Consider the following 22,893-nt stretch of genomic DNA (forward strand, 5'->3'; position numbering starts at 1 on the left):
TGGCTGGCTTGGATGGGAACGTTTCGACCCTGCCCACCCCGTTTCCCTAAAGCATTCAGGAGCCAGAAGGGGAGAGGGGCCTGATGGCAGGCGCAGGCCCGGCATCTTACCACAGTGGCAGCTGGGGCAGCAGGCTGAGGTCTCGCAGCTCAGCTGGAAGCCCGTGGGGCAGGTAGGGACGTCCAGCGGGGGGCAGGTCACGTTGCTCTGCTGCACGAAGACCTCCTCGTTCACGCGGACACACTGGTTGATGAGGCACGGGTTCTCCTGGGCGGCCCAGCGAGTACCGACCTGCAGAGCACCGGGGGCCGGCAACCGTGACGCACGGGCCGGGGCCTGCCCTCCCGTGCCTGGGTGCTGTTCTCAGCCGCTTCTGTGCCCTGGTGGTCGACCACCCATCCAGGAGCTGAGCCTCACCCCCGGGGAGATAAACGGAGCTCTTCCCACAAGGGCCGCCCAGGGAGCCTGGGTCAGCCTTAAAGAGCCCTCACCCGGAGGCCGCAGCCTCTGATTGGTTCTGACTCCGGGGCTCGGGGGCAGAGGAATGCGCCTGCTTCTGGATGAGAGGCAGGAAAACTGACAGAGCAGGGCGGAGGATTACACGTGACAAGAAAGATCCACCAATGGATCCGAAGGGGAAATGGAACGTCATCTAGAAAACTCAAGGCGTCATTCACTGGCTGTCCCTGAGGAAGAAACCCCTGGGTCTGCGAGGGTCAGCAGAGGTCACTCGGCTCATCCTGTTGGACACGGGAGGCCCACACGGGCACCTCACATTCACCCAGCGCCTGACCCTGGAGGTGTCCCCCAGCTCAGAATGGGACAGGAGGCAAGGCAAGATCCTCATCCCGGCATCCAGACCAAAAATCCCCTACACTCCTTAAGTTTAGGAAAATGGGAGACAGGCAAGCAAGTGAGCGCCGGCAGGCAGGTCGCAGAGGGAGGAATTGGAAGGGTGGACGGAGCCAGGCACCGGTGGCTCCCGCCTGCCATCCCAGCTCCTCGGGAGGCTGAGATCTGAGGATCGCAGTTCAAAGCCAGCCCGGGCAGGAGAGCCCATGAGATTCTGATTTCCAGAAAACCGGAAGTGGCGCTGTGGCTCAGGTGGTAGAGCGCCAGCCTTGAGCTGAAGAGCTGAGGGACAGCGCCCAGGCCCCGAGTTCAAGCCCCACGACTGACACCCCCCACCAAAAAAAAGGGGGGGGTAGAAGGAGAGGGTAAGAGTGAGATGATGGAAGATTCCAGAAACAAGACAAGTCACACCAGCCGGACCCACAGAGTCAGGTGCCGGACTCCCAGGAGAGTGACGCTGTTCGCCGCTCTGCGTGACACCTCTCCAGGCCCCTACCGCCACCAGGGAGGCTTCAGTGGCAATCCACGTGAAGCCTGGGGCCTGGGCCGTGAGGCTCATGGAGCTTCAGAGGGGGCGCTGTGGGCTTCTCCCCAAATCCACAGTATGCAAAGGCAAGAGGGCCATAGCCAGTCCCAAGGGGGGAGGGTGTGAGGTAATCACAGCTGGCATCCAGGTAACACCATCAGCTTTGCTAACCTCCTCCCCGGGGAGGAGCAAAAGGCATGGAGGAGAAGCCAAGGGCCACATCTCACCACCGCCCGCACCCCAGGCTTGGCGTCACTGTCCGCCCCAGGGGCCCCACGTACGCTCTTCCAGGAAGACTGCGCATCACCCCGCGGGGAGCCGTCCATCACCTCGCAGGCGGACGGCACGCAGCGCCCACAGCACTCGCCTTCATGGAGGACGTAGGAGAAGCCCTGGAAGGCAGGAGGAGCACAGGTAGCAGCCGGGACACGGGGGTCCCCACCCGCGCTCCGAGCCCGGGGTTGGTGGGCAGTGTGGATAGACGCTTCATCTCTGCTGTCGCCCAGTCTCAGACTGTGCTGACAGTCAGAAAACACCAGCCACGGTCCCTGGCCCAGGCCCACATCTGCTGCAGAGGCTCACTAGGCCTCTGGAACTTTCCACATTGAAACCAACACAGTGTACAGGAGCTCCAAAAAGAGCCCAGAGTGCTGGGTGCCAGTGGCTCCCGCCTGTCATCCCAGCTACTCAGGAGGCTGAGATCTGAGGATCACGGTTCAAAGCCAGCTCAGGCAGGAAAGTCCGTGAGACTCTGATCTCCAGTAAACCACCAGAAAACTGGAAGTGGAGCTGTGGCTCAAGGGATAGAATGCCAGCCTTGAGCTGAAGCACTCAGAGACAGCGCCCAGGCCCAGAGTTCAAGCCCCAACAAAAAACAAAAAACAAAAACAAAAAAAAAAGAGAGCAAGCCTAGAGTTCACAGAGCATGGCCAACCAACTCAACCTTGGCCACGGTCAGATCCAGGCCACCATGCTGACCAAGAGTGTGCAGGATGCCCAGGTCTGGTCTCTACTGATAGGGCGTCTGCCTGCACAGGTGAACAGCTTCACCCCAGCACCCCTCACCATGTGTGAACTATAAGCAAGCCCCATTTGGCCCCTACAGTGAAAGCCCAGTCACCAGCCTTGAGGCACTATGGAAGGTGATAGAACCGTCAGGAGGTGGGGCCTAGCGGTAGGCAGTAGGTCATTGGGGTGGGGCCTAGCAGGAGGTGGGGCCTAACAGGAGGAAGCTATGTCACTGGGAGTGGGGCCTAGCAGGAGGAGGTAGGGCTTAGTGGGAAGAAGTTAGGTCACTGGGGAGGAGCCTAGGGGGAGGATGTTAGATCTTTGGGGGTGGGGCCTAACAGGAGAAGCGAGAGGAAGTTAGGTCATGGTGAGAGCTTAAAGGAGATCTGGAAACCTTAGCCTTGTCCCCTCCCCGGCTCCCCCTGCCCCTCTGCTTCTGCTCTACCACACACTGCCCACCATGTTGTTCGCATCTCCACAGGCCCACAAGCAAGGGTGTAGCCAGCCACGGACTGAATCCTTTGAATCCAGGAGAAAACATCAACGTTTCCTCCTTCTGAGCTGATTTCCCCCTGGCTATTTTGTCATGGCCATCAACAAGAAACCTGCAGCACACCACACTGTAGAGACAGGCCCCTCCTGAGATCTCTCGCTTGAGATCTGGCCATGGTTTAAAGACCATGGCATTCTTTATAAAGTAAAAGGGATACATGGAAGCGGAGCTGTGGCTTGAAGTGGAAGAGCACTCACCTTGAACAAAACAGCCCAAGGATGGCAGCTAGGCTCTGAGTTTAAGCCCCACCACCAGCGAAAATAAAATAGAATAAAAGCAAAAATGGTATGTAATGTGAGGGTAAGTAGGATGGGAGAGGTGACACTGACCAATTGTAGTCATAACCTAATAATCTTAATATTACTATTAATAATAATCTTTGTTCAACTGCTTGATAACAAAATAAAAGATAATAAAAAGGATGCATCATATTCATAACCAGACTTGTGAAATTGTAACCTCTTTGTACAACTACTTAATTTTTTCTTTAAAGCAACATGGGTGAGGAGGTCTTAGGGCCTAGCAGGAGGTGGGGCCTAATGAGAGGAAGTTAGGTGATTGGAGACAGTAGGTCTGTTCCCAGGAAGTCTGACAGGAAGGCCAGCATCCTGGGAGTCTCTCCGCCTAAATCGCCACCTCTTGGAGGTCCTCTCATCTGCCCACTGCATTAGGATCATGCAATTGTCTCAGGAGCCAGGGGAAGACTGGAGCTTGCAGTTGAGTCTTTAGCACAGGCAGGAGCAGAACCAAAGCTGAAGAGACTCCAGAGGCGCACAGCACCGCCCCCCTAAGGGAGCCCCACTGCCTTCCCCCAGAGACTCGGCGGGAGTTCACACCCTCTCTCCGGGACTCGCTCACATCCCTACCCACGTCACCGGGGCCCTCCCGCAGCCCAAGCTCCGGGCATGTACTGCGCATGCATGAGCTGCGAGGGACTGCAGAGTTGTGGATACGTCCAGACAACAAGATCTCCATCCCTCCACTGCCGGCCAGACACCCGAGACGCTCGTGAAAGAGATGAGGGCGCCAGAGCACCCTGGAGAGAGTAAGGAACGCTTTCGGAGCCCCTAGAGCCTCCCCTGAGGCCTCTATGTGCGTTGAGCAGCGGGGGGGGGGGGGGGGGGGGACAGGGAGGGGAACGGTTGCTTCTCCATGGATGCACACGATGATGCACCTCATCTCATCAATTCCTGATCAGAGCCCCCCCACATCCCATCCTGCACGCCGAAGTCCACCTCCCCCCCTCCCGGGCGCCCGCCCACTCCCTCCCCCAGCCAGCGTGGTCCCCTTTATTTCCATTTTCTGTCTTTCGACTCCCCCCCACAAAACCCTGCAGCATGGATGAGTAACACTTGGTATGTGGTGTCCAGTGGCCTCCTGGACCACCCACTGGACCACCAGCTGCGATGACGCTGGCACACTCGTTTGCCTAGGCTGGGCCTGGGCAGAGCTCTCCCCACCCCCACCTCCCAAGAAGCTAGAATTACAGGAGTGCGCCGCCATGCCCAGACTGGATGAATAGCTTCATGAGCTATGGGAGGTGGCAGAAGTGTTAGGAGGTGGGGGTTATTAGTTAGTGCAAGCTCTCTCCCTCCCTCCCTCCCCCTCTCCCTCCCCCTTTGTCTCCCTCCTTCTTCCCTCCCCTTCACTCCCTCCCTCTCTCCCTCCCCCTCCCACTCTCTCTCCCTCCTCTCCCTCCATCTCTCCCTCCCCCTTGCCCTCTCTCCCTCCCCCTCTCCCTCTCTCCCTCCCTCCCTCCTGCCCTCTCTGCCCCCTCCCCATCTCCCTCCATCTCTCCCTCCCTCTCTCTCCCTCCCTCCCTCCTCTCCTTTTTTCCCTCTCCCTCCCTCCCTCCCTCCCTCTCTGCCCCCCACCCCCACTCACAGGCCGGCAGCTGTCCTCGTCCTCGCAGGGCTTCGGGGAGCACTGGGCCGCACGCAGGCCCATCACCGCGTCCTCTGCATCCGTGCAGGTGCACAGCGTGCAGCCCTCCTCCCAGACCTGGCCCACGGGGTACACGGTGCCTCGGTGGACACAGACCTGGAGACACAGAGGCTCCGTGAGTGAACGCGCCGCTTCACAGGTCTCCTCCGTGGGAGACGCTGCATCTGCTGAGCACAGGTGGCGTGGCCATGCGCCCTCGTCTTCATCCTCCTCCCTTCGTGCCCCCAGCCCTGCAGACCCTCGCCGTCCACGCGGCCTCCATCCCCTGGACTTGCTGCCTTCCATGATTGTATTTCTGTGTTCCACAAGAGAAGCTGGGACAAACTCACGCCCCAGCCTCAGACCTGACACAGGAAGGCCATGGGCCGTGGGGTGGGAGAGGGACATTAATGCCCCATACGCACTCCAAAGCCGTCCAGAGGCTCCCATGTGCTCTCATTATTCATGCCCTCAGTCTCTAGCATCTCTGTGGCTCACGCCTCTAATCCCACCTTCTCAGGAGGCTGAGATCTGAGAATCACGGTTCAAAGGAAGCCTGGGCAGGAAAACTCCTCAGATTCTTATCTCTGATGAACCAGGAAAAAAACCAGAAGTGGGGCTGTGGCTCAAGAGGTAAAGCACCATTCTTGAATGAAAACTCAGGGACAGCACCCAGGTCCTGAGTTCAAGCTCCAGGACCAGCACCCAAAAAAAAAGTCTTTTGAAAAAACTGTTCCCCCGTCTGCAGAAAAAAGCTTTTCTCTGAAGGTTTTCAGCCGCCTGGCTCCTCACATGGACAGCCTTCTAGTTAGACTCTCCCGTGGCCTTAGGAGCTCTGCCCTGCGCACAGAACTGAGCTCTGTGAAGGTACCAGCCCTAGCTGGGCGCTGTGGTGCAAACCTGTAATCCAAGCCCCTTGGGAGGTGGAGATGGGGTGGGAAGTGGGGGGGTCACCATGTGAGGCCAGTCTGATCAGAAATACGTTGTGAGACTTCATCTCAACCAGTGGCTGAGCACTGTGCAGCATGCCTGCTCTCCCTGCTTTGGGGAGGGGGGGTGGCTGGGTGCGATGGCCTGCACCTGTCACCCTCACCCCCTCACCATGCCCAGTCCCACATGGAGGAGGCCGGCACCCCAGGCGGGCCCAACAACACAGAGAAACCCTGCAGATGGACGGAGAGGGGCGGGAGAGCCAGGACAGACATCCTAGGGATGTGTCCAAGGGTAAAAGTAGAGCTTGAAGGATTGAAGAGAGGGGTGGGATGGGGAGGGGGGGGGGAGGAGGAGGGAAGGGGTGGTGGGGATCATGCACTGTACCCACAACCTGACATCTGGAATTGAGACTCCTTTGTGCAACTACTTAAAGATAGTAAAACAAATAAATAAGGAAAAGGGGGAGGGGGAGGGAGGAGAGGGAAGGGGAGGAGGAAAAAGAGGGAGGGGAGGAGGAAGGGGAGGGGAGGGGAGAGGAGATGGGAAGGGAGGAGAGGGAGGATGGAGGGATGGAAGGGGAGAAGGGAGGGGAGGGGAGGGGAGGAAGGAGGAGAGGGGAGGAGGGAGAAGGGGGAGGAGGGAGGGGTGGAAGGGGAGGAGGAAGGGGAGGGGAGGAAGGAGGAGAGGGGAGGAGAGGAGATGGGAAGGGAGGAGGGGAGAGGATGAGGGAGGGATGGAAGAGGAGAAGGGAGGGGAGGAGGAAGAGGAAGGAGAGAAGGGGGAGGTGGGAAGGAGGGAGAGGGAGGGGAAAAAGGAGGACGGAGAGGGAGAAGAAGGAGAGGAGAGGGGAAGAGCGAAATGAGGGGAAGGAAGGGGAGGGAAGGAGGAAGGGGAGGGAGCGGAGGGAAGGGGGCGTGGCTGACGCAGGATCTCTATGGGGAGGCGGTGGCAGGCTGGGCCCGTGGGTGGAGCCCGGGCCTGTGGGTGGAGCCTGTGTGCGGAGCCTGTGGGTGGAGCCCGGGCCTGTGGGTGGAGCCCGGGCCTGTGGGCGGGGCCCGGGCCTGTGGGTGGAGCCCGGGCCTGTGGGTGGAGCCTGTGTGCGGAGCCTGTGGGTGGAGCCCGGGCCTGTGGGTGGAGCCCGGGCCTGTGGGCGGGGCCCGGGCCTGTGGGTGGAGCCCGGGCCTGTGGGTGGAGCCTGTGGGTGGAGCCTGTGAGTGGAGCCCGGGCCCGTGGGTGGAGCCCGGGCCTGTGGGTGGAGCCCGGGCCTGTGTGCGGAGCCTGTGGGTGGAGCCCGGGCCTGTGGGTGGAGCCTGTGGGTGGAGCCCGGGCCTGTGGGTGGAGCCTGTGGGTGGAGCCCGGGCCTGTGGGTGGAGCCTGTGGGCGGGGCCCGGGACTGTGGGTGGAGTCTGGGCCCGTGGGTGGAGCCCGGGCCTGTGGGTGGAGCCTGTGGGTGGAGCCCGGGCCTGTGGGTGGAGCCTGTGGGCGGGGCCCGGGCCTGTGGGCGGGGCCCGGGCCTGTGGGTGGAGCCCAGGCCTGTGGGTGGAGTCTGGGCCTGTGGGTGGAGCCTGTGGGCGGGGCCCGGGCCTGTGGGTGGAGCCTGTGGGCGGGGCCCGGGCCTGTGGGCGGGGCCCGGGCCTGTGGGCGGGGCGGGGCGCACCTTGGCGGGGAGGCAGCTGGTGCTGGTGCAGCCGCAGTCGTCGGTGGCGGTGGCGGCGCGGTAGCCGGGCGGGCAGCTGGCCGTGGCGGTGGCGTTGGCGCAGCTGCAGGCGCACTCGTACCGGTCGCAGCACCGCGTGCTCCGCAGCACGGGGGTGCGGTGGGGCGGGCAGGAGGGGGCCGTGGGGCTCCCGCAGGCCTCCTTCTTGCAGGCTGGGGGGGAGGGGTCGGGGTGCAGGGTGGCTCAGCCAGGGCCTCCGCGAGGTCAGCTGTCACCCCGGGGCCTCGGCGCGACCCCCAGGCGCGCGGGCCCGGCGGGCGGCCTGCGGCTCCGTGCAGAGCCTGGGGCGGGCGGCCTGCGGCTCCGTGCAGAGCCTGGGGCGGGCGGCCTGCGGCTCCGTGCAGAGCCTGGGGCGGGCGACGGTGGGGCGGAAGGCGCGGGCACCCCGGGGCCCGGGGCAACAGCCTGGGCCTCAGCCAGCCCACGCCCCCCGGGGCCTCGCACAGTACCCCAGAGCTAAGTCCTCCCGCCAGGAGGGAAAGGAAGACAGTCCCGTCCACAGTGGTACTGAGCACGCGCCCCCCTCCCCCGCCCCCGCCAAGGCTCGCGAAAGATCTCCAACCCCAGGACCTCACAGTGCACCACCTGCCCACGAGCCCGGCAAGCTCAGGGACCCGAGTTCAAATCCCAAGATCACCAAAAGATTCAATGATGAAGATAAGCGCGGGGGGGGGGGGGTCTCTGTCCTCAGTGACACGGGAAAGGGCAGCGTGAGCAGATTCATCTGGAATCCCCCCACACACACACACACAGAGGCCTTACCACAGGCGAAGCTGGGCCTGCACTCCCCAGGGTTGGTCAGGACCGGCTGGAGCCCCTCCTCACAGGCAGGCATGGGGGGCACGTCGCAGGTCACCAGGTCACACACTGAGGAAAGGGGTCACGGAGAGCTCAGGGGGGGGTCTCCTCACCTGCGAGCGAGAGCCTGCATACCCATGCCCCCAAGGTGATAGGCTACGGAACACGTACGCACGCGTGGGGACATGCGTGAGAGATAAATATACAGCTGTGTGCACGCATGTATGATAGGTAGATACATACACACATGCCTACATGTGTGTACCCGTGCACAGTGGGAGACAGATTGTGTGCAAATGTATATGCACACATGCAGGAGTGTGTGCACGATAGAAGGTTAATGCATACATACAAGCACGTGTGTGCATGTACACGACATGTATATGTCCATGGAAGGCTTGCGCATGCATGCATGCATGTGTGCATATATCAGCATGTGCATGGTGTGGTGTGGATACATATATACAAGCAAGCATGAGCACATGGAGGAATTGGAGATCATAAGATAGAAACATAGATACATATTCATGTGTACGCATGCACACATGTACATGGAGGGTTGGATGGTAAGAGAGGTGGGAAATACATATATATGCACATGGATGGGAGATAGATGCATGCATGCAGACTCATGCATGAGAGGAAGTAGGCCAGTCCATAGATAGTGGATAGACACATAGAGACACATAGATGCATAGATACATACATTCACAGATGCATAGATGGATAGTGAGATGGATGGATGGATGGACGGATGGATGGACAGATGGACAGACAAATAGATACACATATAGACAGATTCATAATAGACAGACAGACAGATGGATAGAAACACAGACAAGACAGATTCATAGGTAGACAGACAGACAGATACACAGATGCATAAATAGATACATAGATAGATACACAGATACATAGATGCATAAATAGATACACAGATGAACAGATAGACAGATAAGCATCATGGATAGATGGATAGACAGACAAACAGATAGATTCATAGACAGATATTCATAGATACATAGATACATAAATACATAGATACATCGTTACATACATACATACATGGACTAGAAGGTAAATCAATGATCCAAGTCACACCGATTATTCTCATCACCTGCTAGGATTTCCTGATCTCAGCTACATGGGACTGCTCTGGGCCTCAGTTTCCCCTTCTGTAGGGGTGGGAACCCTGCCCTGTAGGGTCAGTTCTGGGGTGCAGGAAACAAGGTAAGGAAAGCACCTGGCAGACCTGGTTTCCATGGGTCTATAAAAGGAGGGCGGAGCTGAAGCCCCACCCACCCCCCCAGCCCCCTCTCCTGCTCGCGTCCGAAGGCCTAGCGGGCAAAGCTCTTCTCCACTCGGACCTCCCTGCCTCTCCCACAAGACTGTGCTGATTTCTATCAACTGCCATCAGCATCAACTTCCTGGGTGAGTGGATCCTTCCAGATCCCCGGACCTGCCCCAGATCCACTTGAACAGCTGTGCCACAGCCGGACTTCTGACGTGGCACCGTCTGGTGAGCCACCGCCATTCATCCCACCATGAGTCCCACCCCCAGGCCCCTAGCAACGTGTCCTGGGCGGGGCATCCTCACGCCCCGCCTCCCAGGTCTTATAGCCAGGGAAAAAGCCAACACATCTTAAGAGTTATTCTTCAGGGAACCTTCATGTTGTGAGCCCTGTGTCTCATACTCTACCATACAATGTTTGTAGGAAGAAAAGCCTATTTTCTTGGAGGGGGGCGGGTGTTCAGTTGGGTTGGGTTGGGTTAGGTTTGGTTGTTTGATTTGGTTGTTCAGTTTGATCTGATTGGCTTCGGTGGTTTGATTTGGTTGGGTGGTTTGATTCAGTTGGTTTGGTTTGGTCTGTTTTATTTTGGTCATTTGATTTTTACTTCAGTCTATTTGGTTTGGTTGTTCTATTGGGGTTTAGGCGTTTGGTTCGGTTGATTTTGTTCCAATGATTTGGGTTTGGTTGTTTGATTTGGTTGTTCAGTTTCATCTGTTTGGGTTCAGTGGTTTCATTTGGTTGGTTGGTTTGATTCGGTTGATTTGGTTTGGGCTGTTTTGTGTTGGTTGGTTGATTTAGTTCAATCTGTTTGGTTTGCCAGTTCTCTTGGGGCTTGGGGTTTTGATCTGGTTGGTTGGTTGGATTCGGTTGGTTGGTTTGACACAGTTAATTGGTTTGACTCGGTTAGTTTGGTCTGGTCTGTTTCGTTTTGGTTGTTTGATTTAGTTCGATCTGTTTGGTTGGCTGTTCTAATTGGGGTTTGGGGATTTGGTTTGTTTGTCTGGTTTGATTCAGTTGGTTGGTTTGATTCGGTTAGTTTGGTTTGGTCTATTTTGTTTTGGTTGTTTGATTTGGTTCCATCTGTTTGGTTTGGCTGTTCTGTTGAAGTTTGGGGTTTTGATTTGGTTGGATGGTTTGATTCGATTGGTTGGTTTGACTCGGTTAGTTTGGTCTGGTCTGTTTCATTTTGGTTGTTTGATTTCATTCGATCTGTTTGGTTGGCTGTTCTGTTGGGGTTTGGGGATTTGGTTTGGTTGTTTGATTTCATTCGATCTACTTTGGTTTGGTTGATTGATCTGGTTTGGGTATGTGCTCTGTGTTGGTTTGGTTTGGTCTGAATTCAGTCACCCCTCACCCAGCCCCTCTTCCATGTCCAGTGCCTGAGAACGTATCCATCCTTCAGCACCCGGGGCAGGGACACGAGCAGAGCCCGGGGAGGCGCGCGAGCTGGGACACGTACCACACTCATACTCCGGGCAGCACTGGCTGGGGTTGTGGCGCAGGCGGGCCACTTCGCAGGCACCACACGTGGGAGCTGGGGGGAAGGACACAGCATTAAGAGACATAAAGGACGTCAGCCCGCAGAGGGCTTTCAGAGTCCTCCATCGCTGCAAAGCCGCACACGGCCTACCTGGGAACCCCACGAGGGATCTAGACCAGGAAACGGGAAGGGAAGTTAGGATCAAGGCACAGAACTCAGCAAGGGAAAGAATCACTTCTGGGCCGGGTGTTGTGGCTCAAGCCTGTCATCCAAGCAACATTCCAGGGAAATGTGGCTCAGGACCAGGCTTGGCATAAACAAGTTTGAGAGACCCCATCTCAACCAATAAACAAAAACAAAACCAGCTCCAACCTAGGTGCAGCGGTCAGGCCTGTGATCCCAGCTACTCAATACCAGCCCAAAAGTTAGTGTGACCTCATCTCCACCAATCAAAATCTGGACACCACAGCGCACACCTGCCATCCCAGCTACACAGGAAGACAGCCCAGGCAGACTGGCACAAAGCAAGATCCTATTCAAACCTGACACAAGCAATAAGGGGCCAGGCGCTGGTGGCCTGTCATCTTAACTACTCAGGATGCTGAGATCTGGGGATCATGGTTCAAAGCCAGCCTGAGCAGGAAAGTCCGTGAGACTCTGATCTCCAAGGAACTTTAAGAAAACTGGAAGTGGGTGCTGTGGCTCAAAGTGGTAGAGGGCTAGCCTAATGCGGAAAAAGCTCAGGGACAGTACCCAGTTCAAGCCGGCAAAAAAAGGCATTAAGGGCTGGAGGCCTAGCTCAGGTGGTAAAGTAGCTGCCTAGCACGCACAAGGCCCTGAGTTCAACCCCAGGAAGACCCCTTGAGTCCCGTGAAAGCTCTTCTTCTCCAGGGCCTCAGGCTGGGGGAACTCACCTCTAGCCGTGGGACAAGGCCGGGATGTGCAGTTGATTTCCCGGCCACTGAGACACATGCAGATCTGACAGGGCTGATGGTCTGGGACCCAGGTCTCCAGGAACTGAAGGGTAAAAAGAGGTGCAGTGAGGACTTGGGATGCTCAAGGAATGGAGCCTTGGGGAAACTGAGGCACCAAGCAGTTAATTAATTTGACCTAGTGGCAGATCCATGATTTCAACACAGAATTCTGGCCCCATGGACCACAACATAGCTGTGTTTCATCCACAGAGATAACAAGCCACAGAGCTGAAAATGCAGTCTATCAGCACAGTGGAGTATTACTCAGCCATGAAGAAGCATGAACCTGAGCCATTTACAGGAAAAAAAATGAATGGGAACTGGAGATCACCATGCTGAGTTAAGAAAGCCAGTTTGGGAAAGGCAAATATGCCATGTTCTCTCTCATATTCGGAATCTAGACCTAAAAAAATAATGACAAGAAGGTAAAATGGGGCTGGACCTCCGTGGCCTGTAATCCTAGCTACTCAGGAGGCTGAGCTCCTAGGATCGTAGTTCAAAGCCAGCTCAAACAGGAAATCCATGCAGCTCTTATCTCCAATGAACCACCAGAAAACCGGAAGTGGAGCTGTGGCTCAAAGTGGTAGAGGGCTAGCTTTGAATGAAAGAGCTCAGGGACGGCGCCCAGGCCCTGAGTTCAAACCCCATGACCCCCACAAAAAAAAAAATGAATGTAAAACAGGGGACTGTGTGGGGTTGGAGGTCAACAGGAGAGAGGAAGGTGAATAGGACCAAAGTATATTATATGCATGCATGGAAATTATATAGTAATTTTTAAAGGTAAATAAATCAATACCATCTGTTATGTGTACATTACATAACAATTATATATATATATATATATATATATATATATATATATTTGCAGTATGTACCAGAATTTGAACTCAAGAGCCTCCTACTGTCTAGGCTGGCATTCCACTGCTGAGCCACGCCTCCAAGCCTGCTTTGCGCTGTCTGTTTTCAGGACAGGGTCTCGATTCCCACCTGCCACCCATCTGAGCTGCCACCTGTCTACTTCGAGGCTTTCCTGTCCTGGCTGAGATCACAGGCATGCACCACTGCACCCTGCTTCTTTTTGAAATGTGGCTTTCTCCGGTATCGAAAGAATCAATAGTTCAAAGTCCTCCGGTCGGACATTTCCATCATTCCAGGGAGCTGCACCAGAGCCTGCCCAAGGCGGGGTACAGAACCAGCACCCTCAAAAAAGGCTGAATGACAAGGCTTCTAAGAGACACACACACACACACACACACACACACATATATACACACACAAACACACACACACATATACACACACACACACACACACACCAGGGCCAGCTAGCTCCCCAAGCCCCAACAGGCTCTATGCAGTCAACGGGCAGCAGAGGGCGCTCCCACACAGGACTTGCAGCCGTGTTTTCTGTCCAGGTTGCAGGTGTTAAACAGGTACAAGATCTAGCTGGAGTACCAGCTTCAGTGAAGGGGGACGGGGGGAATAACACCAGCCAGGGGGATCCCATCCATGTCTGCCTGGGGGAGACGGAAGGAGGGTCGGGCCCAGGATCCTGAAGCAGAGCTGCCTGCAGAGAACCCCAGCAGCTCCCCCAGAGAGACAGACACCCCGCAAAGGACTCCAGATCCAGCACCGCCACCCCCCAAGGCTGCGGGCGGAGGCCGCATCCCCGGCACACATTTGGTCAAATGAAATGCACTTCCAGAGCCATGGAAACGGGTAAATATTTCCTCCTTTCCCAGGGTACAATAGATTTATACTCTGGTTTATTTCCCTGAAGGAAGATTTGCTGGCCTTGCTCTTTTTTTTTTTCTTTTTCTTTTTTTCAGTTTTAAGAACTCATTGAGTAGAAATGTCCTTCCTAGTGGATTTTTGCATTCTTTCTCAGCTCTGAAAGAAAAAGCAGAAAATGCAGGTGGCTGCAAAAGACACTTGTGTTCACTCGATTTAAGCTGTTATTTTCTGAATAGCTAAAGCAGGCTGCGTTCTCTCTCTCTCGTGTGTGTGTGTGTGTGTGTGTGTGTGTGTGTGTGTGTGTGTGTGTGTAAGGGGGGGGAATATGAGAATGTGCTGGGCCTGGGCCTTGAACTCAGGGCATGGACGTGACTCTTAACTTTCTCTGGTGGTCTACTAATTGAGCCACACCTCCACTTCCAGGTGTTTTTTGTTTCTCTCGGTTATGGGGCTTGAACTCCGGGCCTGAGCACTGTTCCTGATCTCCTTTGCTCCAGGCTAGCACCCTAGCACTTGAGCCACAGCTCCACTTCCAGCTTTGCGCTGGGTCCTTGGAGCTCAGAGTCTCACCGACTTGTCTGCGCAGGCTGGCACAATGCCCAGCTCTCAGCCCCCTGGGTGCCCGGGATTACAGGCGTGGGCCACCGGCCCCTGCAGAGGCTGGCCTGTCTTTAAAGGTCTGGCTGCACCATCATGGTCCTTGATCATTTTGTTTAATATGAAATGCCCTCGTACGATCAAACGTGTATTGTCTAGTTGGTGAGGAGGCCGGGGGGAAAGGAGGCCTGGGGAAAGGAGGCCGGGGGAAAGGAGGCCTCGAGAAGCAGAGGCTGGGGGAAGGAGGCCGGGGAAAAAAGGAGGCCCGAGGAAAGGAGGCCTCGAGAAGCAGAGGCAGGGGGAAAGGAGGCCTGGGGAAAGGAGGCTGGGGAAAGGAGGCCTCGAGAAGCAGAGGCTGGGGAAGGAGGCCGGGGAAAAAAGGAGGCCCGAGGAAAGGAGGCCTCGAGAAGCAGAGGCGGGGAGAAAGGAGGCTTGGGGAAAGGAGGCTGGGGAAAGGAGGCCTGGGGAAAGGAGGCCGGGGAAAGGAGGCCGGGGGAAGGAGGCCCGGGGAAAGGAGGCCGGGGGAAGGAGGCCGGGGGGAAAGGAGGCCGGGGGAAGGAGGCCCGGGGAAGGAGGCCCGGGGAAAGGAGGCCGGGGGAAAGGAGGCCGGGGGAAAGGAGGCCGGGGGAAAGGAGGCCGGGGGAAGGAGGCCGGGGGGAAGGAGGCCGGGGGAAGGAGGCCGGGGGGAAGGAGGCCGGGGGAAGGAGGCCGGGGGAAGGAGGCCGGGGGAAGGAGGCCGGGGGAAGGAGGCCGGGGGAAGGAGGCCGGGGGAAGGAGGCCGGGGGAAGGAGGCCGGGGGAAGGAGGCCGGGGAAAGGAGGCCTGCGGGCTGTGCGGACGCCTGTCACTCACCCAGCCGGAAACGCCACCAAAGGCAAGGCAGACCAAGCACCTGGCCGCCACGGGGTCCACCGGTAACGCTCTCGGCCGTGGGGGACGTGGGGAGCGCACACCATGGCCGCAGAGCCCAGCCTCCTTTCCTCGAAGCCCAGCGAGCGCCCGCTCCGCCCGGCCGTGCTCCGTGGTACCACAGCACCCACGTGCGCATGCGTGGACACGGACGGACCGCGCCCGCGCATGCGCACGCGCGACACACACGCTTGCGCATGCTCAGACAAGCCGCGCCGCTCGTCCGCCCGGGGCACCGGCTTGCTGAGCCCACGCATGCGCGGACACGTGCCACACACTCCCGCGCATGCGTAGACGCGCACAGTGGCCATTCGTGCATTCAAAGCACTGAAGGGTCCTACGATAAAGAGGCTGTTGAAGGCTTGGGCACTGGCGGCTCAGGCCTGCAGGACTAGCTGCCCAGGAGGCCGAGATCCGAGGCTCAGAGACTCAGTGTTAACTCCAGTGAACCCAGCAAAAAGCCCGGCGTCGGGGTGGGGGCTGAGAGGAGGGAGCCAGCTTTGAGAGAGAATCCGACAGGCCGGCGTGTGAGGCCTGAGTTCAAGCCCCGGTGCCGGCACCTGTGGCATGGCTTAGCTGGTCTCGCCAGGCCACAAGTAAGCGTGTGCGTGGGGAGAGCACGGAGGGAGGGAATGAAGAGTGAAGACACAAGCAAGGAACCCGACAGACGGCCGTGACCGAGGGCTGGTGCCCCTTCCCTCCTGGGGATGCTGACGGGGTAGCGGCACTGTGCTGTTGGAGCTCACGAGCCCATCCGTGGAAGATGCAGGACTCGAACCAGAGTCCAGCTGGCTCTAAAGCTTTCGGACGTGTGCCCTCCATTCCCCTTCGGCAGCCACTCCTGCTGTAGAAGCTGGGGGGGAGAGCCCGGTGGGACGCCTCCCGATGGGAGGAGGTAAGATGGCAGGCGCCTACCTGGCGGCGGACTCCGTCCTGCCCCACACACTGCGTGCAGGCCTCCCCGGGCACGCAGCTGCCACCCAGCAAGGCCTGGTTCGGGGGACAGAAGCAGCCCTCTGCAGGATGGTCGCCACAGGAGGAGGAGGAGGAGTTCCCGTCGCAGTGCCGGGGACAGCTGTGTTCGCAGTGCTTGTACACCTTCGATGGCGGACAGGACATCGCTGTGGACAGAGAAGGCGCTCATTCTCGTTAGGCCACCATCAGCTGATCTGAGCAGCTGATCGCCTGACAGATTTGCTAGGGTGCAGATAAGATGGCTAGTTTTCCAGCAGCGTTCAACCTCGACTTCTTTCCTAGAAAACAGAATGCTTCGCTGGGCACACCAACTACCTGAAGTTAAGACTACATTTCCCAATGGCCTTTGCAACTAAGTGTGGTCACGTGACTTAAGTTCCGCCCAATATGCTGTGAGGAGAAGGTAGTATCCAGCTGGCAGACCAGTCTGTTATTGGTACTTGTCCCTTTTCCCTCCTACCCCATCCTGCCGGCTGAAGCCTGTGTCTGAGGGTTAGATCTCCATCTTAAGCTATGAAGGGGAAACACCACACCCTGCATCAGTGGGTGCGCATTTTATTTCTCTGCTACCTGACAGCCAGATACCACTGCCCTGACATACTACCTATCAACCATGTGGTGTTTTGTTTGAAGTAAAAATGCATCGGACGCTTTAAGAACCTCTTAAAGTTAAATAAGGAGCCAGGTACCAGTGGCTCACACCTGTCATCCCAGCTATTCAGGAGGCTGAGATCTGAGGATCGTGATTCCAAGTCTATGAAACTCTCACCTCCAGTGAACCAGCCAAAAGCTGGAATTAGAGCTCTGGCTCAAGTGGCAAAGCGCTAGTCTTGAGCAGAGAAACTCAAGGTAGGCACCCAGGCCCTGAGTTCAAGCCCAGGTCTGTTATGAAAAAAAAAAAAAAGGTAAGAAATCCACAGTGGCCTAAGGAAAGGAGCTACAAGGCCACTCCTTTCTTCCATGATGCCCACAAATCATGCAAATGTGAGCAAGTTGTGAAACAAGTAATAGATTGAATTCACCAGCCCCAGTGGCTCACGCCTGTCCTCCTAGCTACTCAAGAGGCTGAGACGTGAGGACTGGGGCTGGAAGCCCCCCCAGAAATCTATGAGACTCTCATTTCCAAGGGATCACCAAAAAATAAAAAGCCAGAAGTGGAGCTGTGGCTTAAGTAGTAGAGCAACGGCCTGGAGCCAAACAAGCTAAGCAAGTGTTCAGGGCCTTGACTTCAAGCCCCAGAAAGAAATAGGTAAGTAAATAAATGTTAATAGAAAGGATTGTGCTGGGAATTACATTGACACTGTACATCCAAGTGCTTCCATAGCTACCATTTATGTGATCTTGACTAGAACCTAGGGGAACAGGAAATACCAGGAGGGGGAAGGGGGTAATTGATCTCCATTAGGCAGATAAAGGATCTGCAGCCCGGCTGGACACCGGTGGCTCACGCCTGTCATCCTAGCTACTCAGGAAGCTGAAATCTGGAGATCACAGTTCAAAGCCTGCCCTGGACAGGAAAGTCCATGAGACTCTGATCTCCAATGAACCATCAGAAAACAGGAAGTGGCGCTGTGACTCAAGTGGTAGAGCGCCCACCTTGAGCCGAAGAGCTGAGGGACAGCGCCCAGGCCCTGAGTTCAAGCCCCACGACTGACAAAATACAACAAGGATCTGCAGCCCAGACAGGACAAAACAGGGTCCAGGATGGTTTTTTTGGGGGGGGGTGCACGTGGGGACTCACCACAGAAGTCGGCTGTCCTCCAATCGACACAGACGCCATGGCTGCGACAGAGGTGGGCGTAGGAGGCGATCACCTCGCACACCCGCTCCTGGCGACAACTGTCCTGCTGGCAGATGGCGTGGAACGTGGCGGGGGCGAGGACCTGGTGGCACTCGGCGAACAGCGGCGAGAGAAGGAGCCGGCAGCGGGAGCCATCCGAGACGGGACACGCGTCCTCGGGGACGGGGTGGCAGGTGTTCCCCGGCTGCTGCACGGCCCACTCCTCGACCAGCCCCTTCCAGTCTGTGGTGACGCTGCCATCTTTCAGCACGAAGTCATTGGCCGCGTTCCCATCACAGATCCCTAGAGATGCCAAGGGAGACAGAGACGGCGGGCAGCGTCACAGGCCGGCCCGGAGCTGCCCAGGGACAGAGCCGGCCTCCACCAGGATCTGACCCCTGCTGGGCAGGTGCGTGTGACTCCATCCAGACACGCAAGCATCTGGCATCGCTGGGAGCCCAGTGAGGAAGACCGACCATGAGGGAAAGGTTTCTTACCACAGAGACCATACGTCTTCGAAGCAAAGGTCTTCGGGCTGAGCTGCAGCTGGAACTCGTTATTGTCAGGGGTGAATGTGAGGATGTGGCCCAGCTGGTTGAATCTGACCTCGTACATAATGGCACCGTAGATGCTGACCTCCACGTGGTCACCCACGTACGGGGCTGGAACCAGTCTCCCGTCCACCGACACCTGCCCAAAGATGACGGGAGATCTGGCTGAGCCAGCTGCAGGCTCCGCCCCAAACCTTGTAAAGCCAAAGGGGGAAGCATGGAGCTGGACATTTGATGGCTATGAGCGTCCGGTAGACAGTCATTCGCCAGGAACCTGACAGCCCAGGGCTCAAAGGGAATCTGGACACTGTGTGACTCCCTGAGTAGAAGCAACCCCAAAAAAGGCCAGGCACCAAGTGGCTCATGCCTGACATCCCAGCTACGCAGGAGGCTGAGATCTGAGGATCAAGGTTCAAAGCCAGCCCGGGCAGGAAAGTCTGTGAGACTCTGATCTCCAAGGAGCCACCAAAAATCCGGAAGTGGAGCTGTGGCTCAAATGGTGGAGTGCTAGCCTTGAGCAGAAAAAAAAAAATAAAAATTTTAGGGACAGTGCCCAGGCCTTGAATTCAAACCCCAGGACCAGCACCCAAAAATAAAATAAAATCCTTGCTAGTCACTCTTTGGGACTCCGACCATGCATCATATCGAGTACACTGAGATGCACTTACATCCGCAGTGAATTTTTGCTGTACAACAAAATTTCTGGAAGGGTTTTTTTTTTATTTTTTTTAATCACTTTGATATTTTTTAAGCTCTTTTTGGCTATGAGCTATTCGGTTGATATATGGCTCACTACGGTTTGTCAGCCATTTATTGTTCAGATTCAGGAATTCTTACGAAGTGAGAAAAAAGCGCGCTAGCTTAGGAGTTGTTTTCACGCGATGAAATGGTTATGATTGGGAGATGAACGAGGAGCAATGTTGGCATCATGCGTAACCTTTTTTTTTTTTTTCCTGCAAACATTTAATCCACCACTTATTTATAGCGCTCCGCCAGTTCCCTGTTTGAATGTTAAGAGTCATACATTTTTGTTTGAGACCCAAAATATTTTCCCAAGGCCCTGATTCAAGCCACATCTATTTCCCTTCGGAAAAACGTATCATCTTGATGCCAACCTAGCTCTCTACCAGAGCCACATACTGGCACAGAATCCCTAAACTTGAGTCACTCACCCAAATGTAGACCCAAAATGACAAGACATCATGCCAAGACCATAGAGAGAAGACAATGAGATGCTGTGAGCGACTCCTTTGGAAGGCCATCGGCTGCTCATGGTAGAACGTCCAGCCCCTAACTACCTCATACGTGACAAAAACAGCTGTGTCGCCAGGCACTGGTGGCTCCCGCCTGTCATCCCAGCCACTCAGGAGGCTGAGATCGGAGGATCACGGTTCAAAGGCAGCCCAGGCAAACAAATCTGTGAGACTCTGATCTCCAGTTATCCAGCAAAAATATATCCATAACTGGAGGTATGGCTCAAGCTGTAGAGTGCCAGAAGAAAAGAAAGGAAGGAAGGGAGGGAGGGAGGGAGGGAGGGAGGGAGGGAAGGAGGGAAGGAGGGAAGGAAGGAAGGAAGGAAGGAAGGAAGGAAGGAAGGAAGGAAGCCAAGGGAGCCAAGTGAGCCAGGCACCAGTGGTTCACACCTATCATCGTAGCTACTCAGGAGGCTGAGATCTGAGGATCCAGGTTCAAAGCTGAGAAAGTCTGTGAGAGTCTTATCTCCAGTGAACCATCAGAAAACCAGAAGTGGCTCTGTAGCCCAAGTATTAAGCAAAAAAAGCTCAGGGACAGTGCCCAGGCCCTGAGTTCAAACCCTAGAACCAGCCACACACACACACACACACACACACACACACACACACACACACACAGAGAGAGAGAGAGAGAGAGCCAAACAAGAGCACAAAGCACTGAGTTCAAGTCCCAGGATAGGAACAAAGGGGAGGAAAAAGCAGCTTCACCCCAGCACCCGTGTGCAGCCTTGCCCGGGACCCCCCCAGCCCCCCACCTCACCTCCATGTTGTCGTGGAGCTCAAGCGAGATGCCGCCATGTTTCACCTCGATGGATTTCACACACATCTGCCTGGGCGCCGAGCCGCAGGCCCCGTTGCGGGCGATCACCTCCAGGCCCTGCTCCTTGCTTTGGAAGAGCACGTAGGCGCAGCTGCCGGCCAGCTGGAAGTTCTGCCCGTCGAAGGTCACGAGGTGGCGGGTGGCGCTGCCCGTGCACACACCTGACGGGAGCGGGGCGGGGATGGGGGGCTTGCACCCCAGCCCGCGCCCGCCGCCGCCGCGTGGACCAGCTAGACACTGCCTCACCTCCCCCCGACACCCACACTGGCTGCCACTCGGAGGCCCCCAGCGCCTGGGACCTGCCTCTCCCTAGACCAGGGAGCAGAGACCGAGGGATACAGGTTTAGGTAGATTCGGCTTGGACAGTATCTTCCCAGAAAAGGTTTAGATATATATTACAAGAAAAGGTAGCACACCCTGGAACTACACTTCCACAGAATGTGTTAGTTATGTATTTATGGGCGCTGGTCCTGGGGCTTGAACTCAGGGCCTGGGCGCTGTCTCTGAGCTGTTTTGCTCAAAGCTGGTGCTCTAGCTCATGAGCCACAGCCCCACTTCTGCTCTTCAGGTGGGTAATTGGGGATAAGAGCCTCAGAGGAAAGTCTCATAGACTTTTCTGCCCGGGCTGGCCTCCCGCTGCGATCCTCAGATCCCAGCCTCCTGAGCAGCTGGGATGACAGGCCTGAGCACAGGCCAACCAGCCTGAGGGTTCTCGTATGACAGCTGACCTCAGCAGAGCAGCTTTCCATTGGGAAAGGCACCTGGCGTCTGCTCTCGCTTCCTGCGTGGCCAGCTTCCCAGCCCAGCGGGGAGGTGAAGAAAGAACTCACAGGGGCAGGTCCAGCGACACCCACAGGTCTCCTCCACCCGCACCGGGGCCTGGCTGTTGGGACACGAAGGCCGGGGGCCCCGGTCACAGTTGACCCGGTGACTAGTCAGCAAGGTCTGGCCGTCGGGCTGACAGGTCACCGTGTGGCACCGATCTGGGAGAGTCCACATGTCCCCAGGCTGTGGGAGAAAATACAGATCGGGCCGGGCACAGATCCAGCCTTCTAGCTCTGAGCACCGCTGGAGGCCACAGAGACGGGGGCTAAAGGAGGTGGTACATGAGACGGGACCCGGAATGGCAGATTCTCGGGCGGACCCCCAGAATGGGACAGGAGCAAGCAGGAGAGCGCTGGGCGCAGGGAACTCACCACAGAGAGCCCACCACAGAGAGCAAGAGGCCCCAATGGGCATGGCCTGCCTCCCCCTGGGAGTCACCAGAGAACACTCACCCCCCTCTCATTGCCGTCCTCATCCACGCAGATTCCAACCGACCCTGAAACCAGCACCAAGAAGCCCTGGGTTCCTCCCTGAGCGCTCTACCTGTCGCCCCGAAGTTCTCCACCTATCACCTGTAAAGTTTTCTCCATCTATCACTTGAAGTTCTCCACTTATCACCCGGAAGTTCTTCACCTATCACCTGGGAAGTTCCCCATCTATCACCTGGAAATCCTCCACCTATCATCTGGAAGTCCTCCACCCGTCTTCTAGAAGTTCTCCACCATGGATCAGGCACCTAATCTTGTCCTCAGTCAGCTGATATTGAAAAGAGCCTACGTGATGTTCACAGTGGGGACACGGGACACCAGGCTAGGAGGGGACCATCCTGTTCCTTCAGACACGCCCCGTGAAGGTGGATAATTCTGGTGACAGCAGTGGTCACACGCAGAGTGTGTGTCACACGCAGAGTGTGTCAGGGAGAAGGGAGAGTGAGAAGCAAGACCTGCAAGGCCTACATGGCAGACCTCCGCTTTGGAGACAGCTGCTGGGATGGGGGCCAGCGACTGGGCCTCATCCCCCTCCACTCCAGCCAGAAGCTAACGACACGAACACCCAGCCGTGCAGGCACAGCGAGCCTCACCTGTGGCCCTGGGTATCAGATTGGCGGCTGCTACATTTCTAAAACTCTCCGTGTGTAACCTGGGTTAAGAGTGAGTGTGGGCTGGGCAGGTGGCTCGGTGGTACAGTGCTTGCCTCGCATGCATGAGGCCCTGGTTCGATTCCTCAGCACCACATAAGCAGAAAAAGCCAGAAGTGGCGCTGTGGCTCAGGTGGTAGAGCACTAGCCTTGAGCCAAAGAGCTGAGGGACAGCGCCCAGGCCCTGAGTTCAAGCCCCACAACAGACCAAAAAAAAAAAAAAAAACAAGAGTGAGTGTAGCCAGGAAAGAAGGTG

General features: G+C 56.7%; 1 protein-coding gene across 1 annotated transcript in view; it reads right to left on the minus strand.

Moving 5' to 3' along the window:
* Positions 1-22,893, minus strand: part of Vwf (von Willebrand factor) — an 84,495-nt gene that overhangs the window by 10,462 nt on the left and 51,140 nt on the right. The window contains exons 33-45 of the mRNA XM_070005007.1: positions 21,952-21,995; positions 21,505-21,682; positions 20,615-20,835; positions 18,548-18,740; positions 18,012-18,353; positions 16,211-16,416; positions 11,997-12,099; positions 11,062-11,136; positions 8,275-8,379; positions 7,453-7,664; positions 4,824-4,979; positions 1,660-1,770; positions 111-291 (exon numbers count right to left, since the gene is read on the minus strand). Coding sequence (XP_069861108.1) covers positions 111-291; positions 1,660-1,770; positions 4,824-4,979; positions 7,453-7,664; positions 8,275-8,379; positions 11,062-11,136; positions 11,997-12,099; positions 16,211-16,416; positions 18,012-18,353; positions 18,548-18,740; positions 20,615-20,835; positions 21,505-21,682; positions 21,952-21,995 — 2,127 coding nt within the window. The remainder of the gene's footprint in view (positions 1-110; positions 292-1,659; positions 1,771-4,823; positions 4,980-7,452; positions 7,665-8,274; positions 8,380-11,061; positions 11,137-11,996; positions 12,100-16,210; positions 16,417-18,011; positions 18,354-18,547; positions 18,741-20,614; positions 20,836-21,504; positions 21,683-21,951; positions 21,996-22,893) is intronic.

This window comes from Dipodomys merriami, unplaced genomic scaffold (genome assembly GCF_024711535.1).
Source record: "Dipodomys merriami isolate MVZ:Mamm:240054 unplaced genomic scaffold, mDipMer1.0.p SCAF_654, whole genome shotgun sequence".
Taxonomy (NCBI): Eukaryota; Metazoa; Chordata; class Mammalia; order Rodentia; family Heteromyidae; genus Dipodomys; species Dipodomys merriami.